At 42.0% G+C, this 15,299-nt stretch overlaps 1 protein-coding gene across 1 annotated transcript; it reads left to right on the plus strand.

Annotated features, from left to right (window-relative positions):
• Positions 1 to 14,407: 14,407 nt before the first annotated feature.
• LOC126935665 (60S ribosomal protein L39-like) lies at positions 14,408 to 14,783 on the plus strand. The gene has a single exon (XM_050757448.1). It carries the CDS (start codon positions 14,454 to 14,456, stop codon positions 14,604 to 14,606), a length of 153 nt encoding a protein of 50 aa, XP_050613405.1. The 5' UTR covers positions 14,408 to 14,453; the 3' UTR covers positions 14,607 to 14,783.
• Positions 14,784 to 15,299: the final 516 nt, after the last annotated feature.

Below are 15,299 nucleotides of genomic sequence, written 5' to 3' on the forward strand. Positions count from 1 at the left end.
TGTCTCAAAAAACAAACAAAAAAAACAACAACAACAAAAAAGTATGTGATAGATGAAGGAGAAAAAGGACTGCGGAATGTTGTAGAATGGTATTTTGGCCAAGATTCTTTGGTCTTTGCGGTCAGAAAGGTGGCACAAGACAGGATTTTTTAAGGAGAAAAAAATATACTCAATAGTCTAAAACTATAAGACTATTTAGACTATACTCAATAGTCTAAAACTATAAGTTTTTCCTCTAGGATCAGAAACAAGGTAAGGATGCATACTCCCACCACTTTTATTCAACATAGTACTGGAAGTCCTAGCCAGAGCAATTAGGCAAGGAAAAAAAAAAAAAAGAAAACATTCTGATTGGAAAGGACAAAATAAAATTATCTCTGTTCACAGATGATATGATCTTATATGTAGAAAACCCCAAGATTCCACCTCTCAAAATGTTTAGAACTAGTGAGTGAATTCAGCAAAGTTGCAGGATACAAAATCAACACTCAAAAATCAGCTGTATCAGTGTATTTCTATACACTAACAATGAACAATCCAAAAAGGAAATTACAAAAACAATTTCATTTATAGTAGCATCAAAAAGAATAAAATGGCCAGGCACAGTAATCTCAACACTTTGGGCAACTGAGGCAGGAGGATCACTTGAGGTCAGGGTTGAAGACTAGCCTGAGCAGCACAGTAAGACCCCATCTCAAAAAAAAAAGTATAAAATGTTAAGATGTATATTTTAAAAAGAGTAAAATACTTAATAAGTAACTTAACCAGGAAGGTAAAAGACTTGTACAATGAAAACTACAAAACGTTGCTGAAGGAAATTAAAGAAAACACAACTAGGCCAGGCACAGTGACTCACACCTGTAATCCCAACACTTTGGGAGGCAGAGGCAGGTAGATCACCTGGGGTCGGGAGTTCAAAACCAGCGTAACCAACATGGAGAAACCCCATTTCTACTAAAAATACAAAATTAGCTGGGTGCGGTGGTGCATGCGTGTAATCCCAGCTACTCAAGAGGCTGAGACAGGAGAATCACTTGAACCCAGGAGGCGGAGGTTGCAGTGAGCCAAGATTGTGCCATTGCACTCCAGCCTGGGCAACAAGAGCGAAACTCTGTCTCAGAAAAAAAAAAAAGAAAAGAAAAAAGAAAACACAAATAAGTGGAAAGTTATCCCATGTTCATTGATTAGAAGACTTAATTTTGTTAAGATGTCAATACTACCCAAAGCAATCTACAGATTCAATGCAATCTCTATCAAAATCCCAATGACATTTTTTGCAGAAATAGAAAAAAATAAAAATCCTACTCCAGGCATGGTGACTCACATCTGTAATTCTAGCACTTTGGGAGGCGGAGGTGGGAGGATCACCTGAGGTCAGGAGTTCAAGACCAGCCTGGCCAATGTGATGAAACACCGTCTCTACTAAAAATACAAAAATTAGCTGGGTGTGGTGGCAAGTGCCTGTAATCCCAGCTACTCAGGAAGCTGAGGTGGGAAAACTGCTTGAACCTGGGAGATGGTCAAGCCGAGATCACACCCTTGCACTCCAGCCTGGGTGACAAGAGCAAAACTCCCTCTTGAAAAAATAAAGAAAAAAAATCCTAAAATTCATATGGAATCTCAAGGGACCCCAAATAGCCAAAACAATCTTGTAAAAGAAGAATAAGCTGGAGGCCTCACACTTCCTGATTTCAAAACTACTGCAAAATTACAGTAACCAAAACAGTTTGTACTGGCATAAAGACATGCATATAGACCAATGGAATAGAATAAAGACCCAAGAAAGAAACCTTTGCATACATCATCAAGTGGCATTTGACAAAGGTGCCAAGCCCCTTCAAAGGGGAAAGGACAATCTTTTCAACAAATAATATTGAAAAAACTGGATATCATCCACAGGGAAAATAATGAATTTGGATTCTTGCCTAACATGATATACAAAACTTAACTTAAAATAGATCAAAGACCCAAAGGTAAGACCTAAAACTCTTAGCAGAAAACATAGGACAAATTTTCACTACATTAGATTTGGCAATGAGTTCTTGGCTTTGATGCCAAAGACATAGGCAACAAAAGAAAAAATAGACAAATTGGACTTCATGGAAATTTTTTAATTTTGTGCATCAAAAGACAATCTCAACAGGGCAAAAAGACAACCCACAGAATGGGCAAAAATATTTGCAAGGCATATATCGCATAAGAGTTTAATATTTATTTATTTATTTATTTTATTTTATTTTATTTTTTTTGAGATGGAGTCTCACTGTGTCGCCCAGGCTGGAGTGCAGTGGCCGGATCTCAGCTCACTGCAAGCTCCGCCTCCCGGGTTTTTACGCCATTCTCCTGCCTCAGCCTCCCGAGTAGCCGGGACTACAGGCGCCCGCCACCTCGCCCGGCTAGTTTTTTTCATATTTTTTTTTTAGTAGAGACGGGGTTTCACCGTGTTAGCCAGGATGGTCTCGATCTCCTGACCTCGTGATCCGCCCGTCTCGGCCTCCCAAAGTGCTGGGATTACAGGCTTGAGCCACCGCGCCCAGCCGAGTTTAATATTTAGAATATATAAAGAACTCCTCAATCTCAACAACAACAAAAAACCCTCAAATTTTAAGTGGGCAAAGGACTTGAATATTCAAAGAAGGTATGCAAAAACACTAATGCTCAACATTACTAATGTTGATTAGATGCTCAACCTTATTAATCATTAGGGAAATGAAAATCAAACTACAATGAGCTATCACTTCACACCCATTAGGATACCTACTATCAAAAAAAGGAAAGAGTGAGTGTTGGCAAGGATGTGGAGAAATTGGAAACCTTGTGCATGGACAGTAGGAATGTAAAATGATATAGTCATTGTGGAAAACAATATGATGGTTCCTCAAAATGTTAAAAATAGGATTACCACATGATCCTGCAATTCCACTTCTTGGTATTACCCAAAAGAATTGAAAATAGGGTCTCAAAGAGTTATTTGTGTATCTATTTCATAACAGCATTATTCATAATAGCTGAAAAGGAAAAGCAACCTATGTCCATGGAGGGATGAATGAATAAGCAAAATGTGGCATATGCGTACAATGGAATATTCTTCCGCTTTAAAAAGGAAGGAAATAGTGATACATGCTGCATGGATGAAGGCTGAGGACATTATGCTAAATGAAATAAGCCAGTTGCAAAAAGACCAACATTATATGATTCCACTTATATGAGGTACTTACAGACTAATCTAAATCATAGACACAGAAGTAAAATCGTGGTTGCCAGGATTGTGGGGAGAGGAGAATGGGGAGCTGTTGTTTAGTTGGTGTAGATTTAGTTTTACAAGATGAAAAGAGTTACGAATGGTGATGATGGTTGTACAATGTTATGAATGTAGTTAATATTACTGATTGTATACCTAAAAATAGTTAAGACGGTAAATTTTATGTTATGTGTACTTTACCACAATAAAAAAATTAGAAAAAAAAGCCAAGCCAAGTAGTGAAATCTCAGGACAAGACAAAGAGGAGGGAAATCTGGTATAAAACCAGAGGTGGAGAAATCAGGAAGAACAGGCCAAGTCAAGGATCCAAACCCAAGGGCAAGAGGCAAAGCCTGAAGAAATGACTGAGATTTTCTCATGGTCCCTATGGGTAGTCTGAGGAATTGTGGGTAATGCCCAGCTCAGGTGTAACATACATGTACAGTTGATGCTTGAACAACACAGGTTTAAACTGTGTGGGCCCACTTACATGCAGTTTTTCTTCTGCTCTGCCACTCAGAGACAGTAGGATCAATCCCTCATCTTCCCCCTCAGCCTACTCATCATGAAGAAGTTTATGATGATCCACTTCCACCTAATAAATGTTAATGTATTTTCTCTTCCTTATGATTTTCTTAATAATATTTTATTTCTATAGCTTTATTGTAAGAATTCAGTATATAATAAATATAACATACAAAATATGTGTTAATCAACTGTTTATGTTTATTGACTGTTATTCTATTCCATTAGTCTGTATGTCTGTCTTTACACCAGTGCCATACTGTTTTGATTACTATAGCATTGTAGTACTTTTAAAACCAGGAAGTGTGAGGCTTCCAGCTTTTTTCTTCCTTTTCTGGTCAACAGGAGGCTATTAGTAGTCAATTCTGGGGAAGTCAAAAGTTATATGAGAATTTTCAACTGCATTGGGTGGGGATAGGGGTCAGCTTATTAAGCTGTGGCTTAAATTAAGGAGTGGCTTATAGAGGAGCCCGTGAAAAAGACTAAGACTAAGACAGTGCAGCCACAGCAGTGTGCAGTGACTCATGCTTGTAATGCCAACACTTGTGGAGGCCAAGGCAGGAGGATTGCTTGAGGCCAGGAGTTTGAGACCAGCCTGTACAACAGGGTGAGACTCCATCTCTACAAAATTAGTTTAAAAATTAGCCAGGTGTGGTAGCACTTGCCTGTAGTCCTAGCTACTTAGGAGGTCAAGGTGGAAGGATCGTTTGAGCCCAAGAGTTCAAGGTTGTAGTAAGCTGTGATTGTACTACCACACTCCAGCCTAGGTGACAGAGCAAGACCCTGTCTCAAAAAAAAAAGAAACGAAGAGAGAGAGAAGGGGAAGGAGGGAGGGAGGGAGAAAGGAAGGAAGGAAGGAAGGAAGGAAGGAAGGAAGGAAGGAAGGAAGGAAGGAAGGAAGGAAGGAAGGAAGGAAGGAGGGGAGGGAGGGAGGGAGGGAGGGAGGGAGGGAGGGAGGGAGGATGGATGCAAGGAAGGAGTGCCACTAGAGGGGTCCAAAGTCTCCCTTTCACCCTCTCCATCAAAATCTCCTAAGTGTGGGAAACCAATCTAAATTAAAGCAATTTATATTCAGGTGTGAATGACCAATGCTTCAGCCATCATGGGTATTAACCTACAAGTGTAAATTAATCTCCACTGGATGAAATTTTAGCCTACTTGACCTGGGAGTGGCAAAGAATGCTTCAATTATGGCTACTGTAGCCATTGACTTCAGCTTGTGGGAGAGAAGCAGAGGAGACAGTTGGAAGCAGCTCTGAAGCCCCTCTGAAGTCCTAATTCTGGGATACTCATGTGTTTCCTCTTTCCCAACATCTTCTAATGAGGACATCTATGGTTTGAATCTGATGCAAACCTCTAACTGACAGCCATGTATCCATAGAGTTTCTAGGCAAATATTGGCATCCAAGTGGGACAGGGCAAATACTGGTTTCCAAGGTCCAGTTCAGCCTCAGGCTGAATATCCACCTGTCCTCTGCCCCATTATTGACTCAATAAGGACAGAACAACTCAGGCCTCTGACTCCACACAAGAAACTAACAGCAGAGAGTAGTAGAGAAGAGGTCATCACTCTCCACTCATCCTCTCCCTCTGGGAAAGCATCGAACATCTTTTCCTCCATTCTTCACTCCCTTTCTTTTTTTCTCCATGCCTTCCTTTCCTCTTTCCTTTCTTCCTTCCACAAATATGTATTGAGCATCTTCTCTGTATCAGGTATTGTGCCAGGCACTGGAGATCCAATAGTGGACATGCATGCACGGTCCTTTCCCTCGTGAACTCATGGTTTGGTGCAGTCCTGTCCCTTCTGCGGATGACTTGAGGAGGCCATGCCATGTGGGTGCTGCTGAGTTACCACTCAGAACCATACAGCAGGCCCTCAGAGCGGCTTCCTCCTCCTTCCCATGTTTCCAGTCCTCCATTATCTAATCTTTATTAATAGTGTCTTTCAAAGGTTTTACCAGCCAGGAAAGAAAGGATTGAGTCTGCAGAGTCAGCTTTTTTTTTTTTTTTTTTTTTTTTTTTTTTTATGGCATCTGATTTACACACCATTTTGTAACACATTATCAGACTCTCTTTTTATCTGGTTATTAAGTGACCATGAAGGTTATTCAGTTTTTCCTGTTCTTGGTATAATTGCTGCTTTTTTACAATACTCTTTGGCTTACTCACAAGTTCCCTGAATACATTCTTCCCCCATTACCAGAGAGAAATATATTTTATACACAAAATGAACTTAACAGAAGAAATACAATAGGCCAGGCTCAGTGACTCAAGCCTGTAATCCTAGCACTTTGGGAGGCTGAGGCGAGCAGATCACTTGAGGCCAGGAGTTTGAGACCAGCCTGGCCAACATGGCACAACCACGTCTCCACCAAAAATACAAAAAAAAAAAAAAAAAAAAAAAAAAAAAGATTAGCCAGGTGTGGCGGTGCACACCTGTAATCCCTGCTATTCAGGAGGCTGAGGTATGAGAATCACTTGAACCCAGGAGGCAGAGGTGGCAGTGAGCCAAGTTCGCACCGCTGCACTCCAGCTTGGGTGACGGAGCAAGACTCTGTCTAAAAAACACAAAAAAAAACAAAAAAAAAAACAAGAAATGAAACAGTTTGATAATGAGTTAGGGGGACATTGTTTCCAGGGGATACAACTGAAGAATACTTTTCTTTTTAAGACCATCAGTTTTTATTAAAATGTTTGATTTTTTATCCAACTCTATCTTATTCTAAAATAGAAATTTCAGTAATGTTCTCTACCACATACTTCCTTAATTTTTAACCTGTCTCCAAATTTATTCTTGTAACCTCTTCTTTTTTATAATCTTTATTTGAATAATATATTACCATTCAGAACTCTTCATTGTTGCAAATTTGTTTGCATTCATTTTTAGTCTAAAATAAATTTAGTGCTCAACTGTAAGATTTTCCAGTTAGCTCTGCACATCTATACTTTGGCTATTTATAAATAACCTGTGCTATGCTTCCAATTTAATCTTTTTATGGAAGAATCTAAGTATGAGATAAACGAACAGTTTAGTATTTTAATCAAATAAAACTTGATAACAAAGCAAATCTGACATATATTTATGAGTTGTTATTCTGTTACGTATGTACAGAAAAGTCTGCATATATATGTAATTACACATCTGAAGATAGTATGTCAAGGGTTAGATGGCTGAAGAGATGAGGAAAGACTGGAAACATGGGAAGGAGGAGGAAGCTGCTCTAAGGGCCTGCTGTATCGTTCTGAGTGGTAACTCAGCAGCACCCATATGGCATGGCCTCCTCCAGTCATCAGCAGAAGGGACAGGACTACACCAAACCATGAGTCCACGAGGGAAAGGGCCATGCATGCATGTTCACTTGTTGGATCTCCAGTGCCTGCCACTCCAATACCTGATACAGAGAAGATGCTCAATACATATTTGTGGAAGGAAGAAAGGAAAGGGGAATGGAAGCAGACATGAATGAAGTAAGGAAGGGTGTGAATGTCTAATATAAGGCATGTGAATATTTCCAATCATTCCAAACATCTGGGTCAATATATAACAAAGACACTATAATCAATTATATAATACTAACCAAGCAAAATTTTTTTTTTTTTTTTTTTTTTTTTTTTGAGACACAGTCTTGCTCTGTCGCCCAGGCTGGAGTGCAGTGGCCAGATCTCAGCTCACTGCAAGCTCCGCCTCCCGGGTTTAGACCATTCTCCTGCCTCAGCCTCCCGAGTAGCTGGGACTACAGGCGCCCGCCACCTCGCCCAGCTAGTTTTTTGTATTTTTTAGTAGAGACAGGGTTTCACCGTGTTAGCCAGGATGGTCTCGATCTCCTGACCTCGTGATCCGCCCGTCTCGGCCTCCCAAAGTGCTGGGATTACAGGCTTGAGCCACCGCGCCCGGCCGCCTCTACACTTATTCTTATAAGTAATATTTATTTTGACATTTTTCTAGGGTTACAGTAATATTACTAAACCCCAAATTCAAGTAAGACTACTTCATACTGGCAAAGGTTGTAGGTTGTTATATTATTTGTTTGAGATTGATTCTTGGCTGGAGCAGGGGACTTGGTGGCACCTTCTAAACCTTAGTCAGCATGCATTAGGGTGCCTCTTACATTCTTTTAATAACAGGATTGTATAAATAAATTTACATACCATACAATTCACCTGTTTTAAATTGTTTAAAAATTTGTAAAACTGGTTTTTGGTGATGGTTGCATACTCAGAGTTATGCAAAAACATCACCACAAACAGTTTTGTATGGTAACATTTCCATCACACCCTGTTATTAAAAAACTGCTTAAACAGTCATGCTGACTAAGGTTTAGAAGGTCCCCGCTCCTCCTGGCCCGGCCACCACTCAAACAAATAATCTCCTTTCTGTCCCTTTGAATTTGCCTTTTCTGGACAGTTCATGTGAATAGAGTCATACGCTCTGTGGAGGCTGGGCACCTTTTAATCATTAAACTTTGCTTGCTCTATCAGTGGCACTTGCCATGTCTATACTCTTCCCAGGGGATTTCCTGAAATTATGTATTCAAATTTTTTTTTTAGAGACACTCCAGCCTGGGAGACACAGCGAGACTCCGTCTCAAAAAAAAAAAAAAAAAGAATAAGTGTAGAGGCAATAAAAATAAATTAAATCCATGATTTTAATGTTTTAAAATTAGATTTAAGTATAATTTTAGCCTTCGTGATCATTTTATTTTCATGTTTCTGTCCGTTATTTGATGTGTTAGGATGTTCGCAGGTTTAAGAGATCAGTCTTATTGAATTTATTATTGTAATTTAGATTCTTTAAGGGAATTTAATTTAAGTTTATGTAATGATCCTTATGATAGACTCCCAACATTCATTCCACTCTGAGATGATTAGTAAAAGCCAACTGGCAGTCCCATTCTCGCCAGTGGTTCATTTAGGAACAGGTGTGTTACACAATTCTGGCCAATGAGGTTTCAAGAAAAGTTCACTGTGAGGCTTCTAGGAGAGGTTTCCACAGTCCCCCCAAAAAGGAAATAGTAAGAATCCCACTTCCTGCTCCGAACTGTGCCTGGATATGACATTGTCACTGTACCAGTCACATTGCTAGCTGAGAATGATACAAATACACTGAGAAGGGCAGCAATGAAAGAATCACAGGAAATGGAGCCCAAGCCCAGACGTACTGTGCCCGAAGTCCACCCTACCTCCTGGTTTCATGTTATGGGAGATAATAAATTTCCTTTCAACCTGAGCAACAAATTGAGATCCCCATCTCTACAAAAAAAAAAAAAAAAAAAAAAAAAATCAAAAAATTAGCCAGGCATGGTGATATGCACCTGTGGTCCCAGCTACATGGAAGGCTGAGGCAGGAGGATCACTTGAGCCCAGGAGGTTGAGGCTGCACTGAGCCTTGATCATACCGCCGCACTCCAACCTGAGTGACACAGTGAGACCCCATCTCAAAAAAAAAGAAAAAATCCTTATTGCTTAGGACATTTTGAGTCAAGCTTTTCTATTATTTTCACCCAAAAGAAATATAGTTTGTAATCAGGATTTAAATGCAAAAATGTGGCTTAGAAATTTTTACTTCTGGCCAGGCTCTGTGGCTCACGCCTGTAAGGCAGGCAGATCACCTGAGGTCAGGAGTTCAAAACCAGCCTGGCCAACATGGTGAAACTCCATCTCTACTAAAAATATAAAAATTAGCCGGGCATGGTAGCATGTGCCTGTAATCTCAGCTACTCAGGAGGCTGAGGCAGGAGAATCACTTGAACCCAGGAGGCAAAGGTTGCAGTGAGCAGAGACTATGCCACTGTACTCCAGCCTGGGTGACAGAGCAAGACTCTGTCTCAAAAGAAAAAGGAAAGAAAAAAATTTTTATTTCCTGATTTTGTTCCCTAGGAATATAAATTTGATAAAGTGAGCATCAATTATACTGGAAGTTGTAAAGGGTATTCCTTTGCCCACACAGAAGCCCCTTGGACTATAAAGAACCTAGAAACAGTGCAAAGAGACAAATTTCAAAAATGGATGCATCAGGCCAGGCACGGCGGCTCATACCTGTAATCCCAGTACTTTGGAAGGCCAAGGAGGGTGAATCACCTGAGGTCAGGAGTTCAAGACCAGCCTGGCCAACATGGTGAAACCCCATCTCTACTAAAAATACAAAAATTAACTGGGCATGGTGGTGCACGCCTATAATCCCAGCTACTCAGGAGGCTGAGATGGGAGAATCCCTGGAACCCAGGACAGGGAGGTTGCAGAGAGCCGAGATTGTGCCATTGTACTCCAGCCCAGGCAACAGAGTGAGACTTCAGCTCAAAAAAACAGGGGGTGGGGATTCATCCCCTCACTCCTTATATGAGGACTAAGAGGTAACATGAGAAATGTTTCCAACTGTAGTGAAATATCTTCAATAGTGGGCATTAAATGTAAACTTGGAGAAGATATGATTCTGCAGGAGTCACAAACACTGATATGCTAGTATCATTTCTCATAGAGGGGGAGAGAGCAGAGAATACAAAGAAACAGATCACTGGCAGCTGTGCTCTCTATCAGTGACCAAAGAGGACTTCACAGGCCAAGAGTCCAAAATTCAAATGCCTTCAGAGCCCAGGCAAGTTCCATAGATGAATGAAACTGACCAGAGTGAGGCAGTAGGAAATGGTGGCCCCACCCAGCGACAGCATCTTCACTCAGATCTAGGTGATGTTACTATGAGGAAATGGAGCTTCAGTATCTCCAGAGCTTCCATTTTTCAAGAAAAGCCAGAAATCGGCAGGGCGCGGTGGCTCAAGCCTATAATCCCAGCACTTTGGGAGGCTGAGACGGGCGGATCACGAGGTCAGGAGATCGAGACCATCCTGGCTAACGTGGTGAAACCCCGTCTCTACTAAAAAAAAAATACAAAAAACTAGCCGGGCGAGGTGGCGAGCGCCTGTAGTCCCAGCTACTGGGGAGGCTGAGGCAGGAGAATGGCGTGAACCTGGGAGGCGGAGCTTGCAGTGAGCTGAGATCCGGCCACTGCACTCCAGCCTGGGCGACAGAGCGAGACTCTGTCTCAAAAAAAAAAAAAAAAAAAAAAAAAAAAAAGGAAAGCCAGAAACCTGGATCATGTGAATCTATCAGTTTTTAGATTTTTGGCAAACAATTCAACTTAAAAAACAAAAGTAAAACACCATTGAACCAAACAAAACACATCTATAGGCTGTCTGTGGTCCACAGGGTATCCTCTCAGCCCGCAGGGAGGGTCAGAGTGGACATGTGTAAAGTTGAGAAGTCTGCCCTTGCTTTCAGGCAGGGCAAACATTTCCCTCAACAGGAGCTTCTTAGCCACTTGGATTCTGGACCACATAGCTGAAAAGATACGGTTCATTCTAACAGCCCACCAAGAAGGATTAGCTGCAAGATGCACCTGAGTAGCTGAATGAAATAACCTGTTTCCTGGGGCCACTTAGTGTCATCTGCTTAAATGTTGAAGATTGACCCACAATTTTCATTTCAATCCTTGCCAGAGCCAAGCTGTACATCCAGTCATTGATTAGCTACCAATGTGATCAGTCCCACTAAACTCCTTTGCTGTGTTTATAGAATATGTAAACTGACACAGTCATTCACCTGCAATTGAAAACTAAAGAGAGAAGAAGGACTGAGATTCCTAGAGCTGGAGTCTTGTCACACCTCTTTGGAGTTCCCCAGCACAGCCTAGCATAGTCCCTGCCTGCAGTAGCCACACCACAAATATTTACTGGTTTCTTGAAGATAAGAGCAAACCCAAGGCAGGTGAATGCCTGACTCATAGAAAAATCTGCTCATTTTCATGGGCCTCTGTGTGTGTGTGTGTGTGTGTGTGTGTGTGTGTGTGTGTGGTTTGCTGTTTGTTTGTTTTGAGACAGAGTCTTGCTCTGTCGCCCAGGCTGGAGTGTAATGGCACGATCTTGGCTCACTGCAACCTCTGCTTCCTGGGTTCAAGGAATTCTCCTGCCTCAGTCTCCCAAGTAGCTGGGATTACAGGAGCACACCACTACACCCAGCTATTTTTTTTTTTTTTTTTTTTTTTGTATTTTTAGTAGAGACAGGGTTTCACCATGTTGGCCAAGTTGGTCTTGAACTCCTGACCTCAAATGATCTGCCCACCTCAGCCTCCCAAAGTGCTGGGATTACAGGTGTGAGCCACCGTGCCTGGCCTGTGTGTTATTTTAAAAATAAGTGTGCTATGACATACTGTAGCAGAAGGAACTTAGGTTAGATATTAAGAACTATTTCCTAACTACACAGATTGTGAAATATTAGAGCAGGCTACAAATGAGGAAGTGGCAGCTCCATCTATGCAGGACTTTTCCACATAGGGTAAATGCTTGGTATCTTGGTCAGATGTTATCACTGTTGAGACGAGAAGGTGGCATTTATGCAATGTGTGTGCTCCTGTCTGTCTTCACTTTTAGTAAGAGCCACCATTTACAAAGGGTCAACCTGCTCAGTGTCCTACATCCCTTATCTCACCAAGCCCCCACAGAAATCCAGTAAGATAAAGTATTCCCATTTTACAGTTGAAGAAATGGAATAATTTGCTCAAGTTCACCCTGTTAACAAATGGAAGAGCCAGGATTAGGACACACATCTGTTTGGCTTCATGGTGGTTCATGCCTATAATACCAGCACTTTGGAAGGCCAATGTGGGGGGATCACTTGAGGCTAAGAGTTTGAGACCAGCCTGGCCAACATGACAAAACCCCATCTCTACTAAAAATACAAAAATCAGCAGGGCATGGTGACACTTGTCTGTAATCCCAGCTACTCTGGAGGCTGAGGCATGAGAATTGCTTGAACCCAGGAGGTAGAGGTTGCAGTGAGCTGAGATTGTGCCACTGCACTCCAGCCTAGGTGACAGAGCAAGACTCTGTCTCAAAAAACAAAACAAAACAAAAACACACACAGCTGTTTGGCTTCAAAATCCAGTCTCCTTCCATCAGGCCATGCTGCCTAAGGTCCCTGGGAAGAGCACCTGTGATTGCATGTGGGGAAGAGAGACCAAAAGGCAGTTAGGCAAGGGGAGCATTACCTAAAGAAGTTGTCAGAGCATTGTTGAGGCCCAGACAGGAAGCCAGGGTCAGGAAGAGAGATAAGATATCAGTTGGGGAGGAGACAGAGGCACCAAGAGGAAGAAAGGTCAGAACCTGGAAGTCAAGGGACATCCTTCCAGAAGTGAGTTGGGAGTGACTTGGACCATCCAGGAAGGGAAGATGTGGTACAGGGAGTTCCTTTTAAGCAATATCCAGCTTATGCTGCAGAGCCTGCCAAGCACTGGCCGAGTGCTGCTGACCCGCCCAGCTCAGAGTTTCCTTTGGTGATCCTTGGCCTGCCAACAATATCCTTGGACTGTTCTCATTCCCACTCCCTACCCATCAGCAATTGTCTTTGGTCTACAAGAGCTGAAATCCTGTTTCTAACAAAGACTGTAATTTAATTATGTGCGTATGAACTTCCTCAGATACCTGCAATAATGGAACTTTCCTTCTCTAAGGCATGGCCCTGTCGTTTCTGCCCTGGTAAGGCCCAGGTTCCTAGAATAGCATCATTGCTGCAACATAAGATGAGGCAGGTTGAAAACTAGTGGGTCAGTATGTTATAAGTTAAGCCACATTACCTTTTCAACTTAATGCTTGTGGCTGAAAAGAGTTAATGTCTCCATTGCAAAATCAGCCAAAAAGTAGCTCCAGCCAATTCTGGGACTGGGGCCACATGTAGACTATTTCAATAGGTGATCTGGGTCCTTCATTCCCTCTTTTAAAAGTTTGGTTTTCCAGCCAGGCATGGTGGCTCACGCCTGTAATTCCAGCACTTTGGGAGGCTGAGGTGGGTGGATCACCTGAGGTCAGGAGATCGAGACCAGCCTGACCAACATGGTGAAACCCTGTCTGTACTAAAAATACAAAAATTAGCTGGGTGTGGTGGTGGGCACCTGTAATCCCAGCTACTTGGGAGGCTGAGGCAGGAGAATCACATGAACCCGGGAGATGGAGGTTGCAGTGAGCTAAGATCCTGCCATTGCACTCCAGCCTGAGCGACAGAGTGAGATTCTGTCTCAGAAAAAAAAAAAGAAAGAGAAAAGTTTTTTTTTGTTTTCCAAACTCCTGTGATCCTTAGGAGCTCCAGACTCTGTGTTCAGACAGGAAATCTAAGGACATGAATACAACACAGACATGAGGGAGAACATCGGGGCTGGGCTCCCAGATGTTTGACTAGAACTGACCACCAATTCCCTTCATTAAACGCAAAACTTCCCAGAAGTTTAAGTTTGGACCAGGAGGGAGCTCCAAATCTGCCCTGCAGGTCAGGGCCTTCGGGAAGTTACTTCATTCAGTCTGCACTTTCCTGAAGCCTACACCCTTTAATGAGGGCAGTCAGAGCAAAATAAACCAGAAATTTAATAAATAAACAGAAAATAAACAAACCAAGACTTTTCTTTCTCTGCGTGGCCTTAGGTTGGCCAGGTGAACAAATCAATGCAAGGACACATCTTCCTGAAATTACTTATCTCATCCCACCCACTATGAAAAAGGTCAGAGCTTATTTAGCTATGATTCCAGGGAAAGGTTCAAGTTCTCAAAAGCCTTTTGAGATTTTGGCCTAGGAATTAACAGAATTCTGGGGGGAGCCCCTCTTTTCCTTTCTCCGCCATCGTGGTGTGTTCTTTCCTCCACTTCTCGCCATGTCTTCTCACAAGACTTTCAGGATTAAGCGATTCCTGGCCAAGAAACAAAAGCAAAATCGCCCCATTCCCCAGTGGATTCGGATGAAAACTGGAAAAATAAGGTACAACTCCAAAAGGAGACATTGGAGAAGAACCAAGCTGGGTCTATAAGGAATTGCACATGAGATGGCACATATATTTGTGCTGTCTGAAGGTCACGATCACATTACCATATCAAACTGAAAATGTCACCAGTCTCTGGAGAGTTCGACGTATTTTCCTCTCTGAATCTATTATGAATGCGTTGGTTGGCTGGGTTCAGTAATAAATATGTGAGGCCTTTCATTTCAAAAAAAAAAAAAAAGGAATTCTGGGGGGAATGCTTTGGATTTCAGATTAATCAAGTTATTCCACAATCATCTCTTGGGTACCTTATATTTTCTGGGTGCTGAGTTGAAATGGTAGAATCCTCTAGAGATTACTAGAACACAGACTGTGCTCTCCAGATGCTCAGGGTGGAGTAGGGAAGATAAACCATGAAGTGGATGACTCTGGAGAGAAGGAAAAAAGTGCTAAGTGCCACAGAGAAACATAACCAAATAATAATAATCATTTATGTTTGAACAGGACTTCTTTTTTGTTTTTTTGAGATAGGGTCTCTCTCTGTCACCCAGGCTGGAGTGCAATGGCACGATCATAGCTCACTGCAACCTCGAACTCCTGGGCTCAAGCAATCCTCCCACCTCAGCCTCCCGAGTAGCTAGGACTATAGGCACATGTATATATAACCACACCTGGCTAAATTGTTTTTGTTTTTGTTTGTTTTTTTTCTGGTAGAGACAGGGTCTTAACATGTTGCCCAGG

The sequence above is a fragment of the Macaca thibetana genome, chromosome 14, assembly GCF_024542745.1.
Source record: "Macaca thibetana thibetana isolate TM-01 chromosome 14, ASM2454274v1, whole genome shotgun sequence".
Taxonomy (NCBI): Eukaryota; Metazoa; Chordata; class Mammalia; order Primates; family Cercopithecidae; genus Macaca; species Macaca thibetana.

Bases quoted from the DNA above. Each gene is read 5' to 3' on its own strand.
- LOC126935665 (XM_050757448.1), top strand. From the start codon at position 14,454: ATGTCTTCTCACAAGACTTTCAGGATTAAGCGATTCCTGGCCAAGAAA.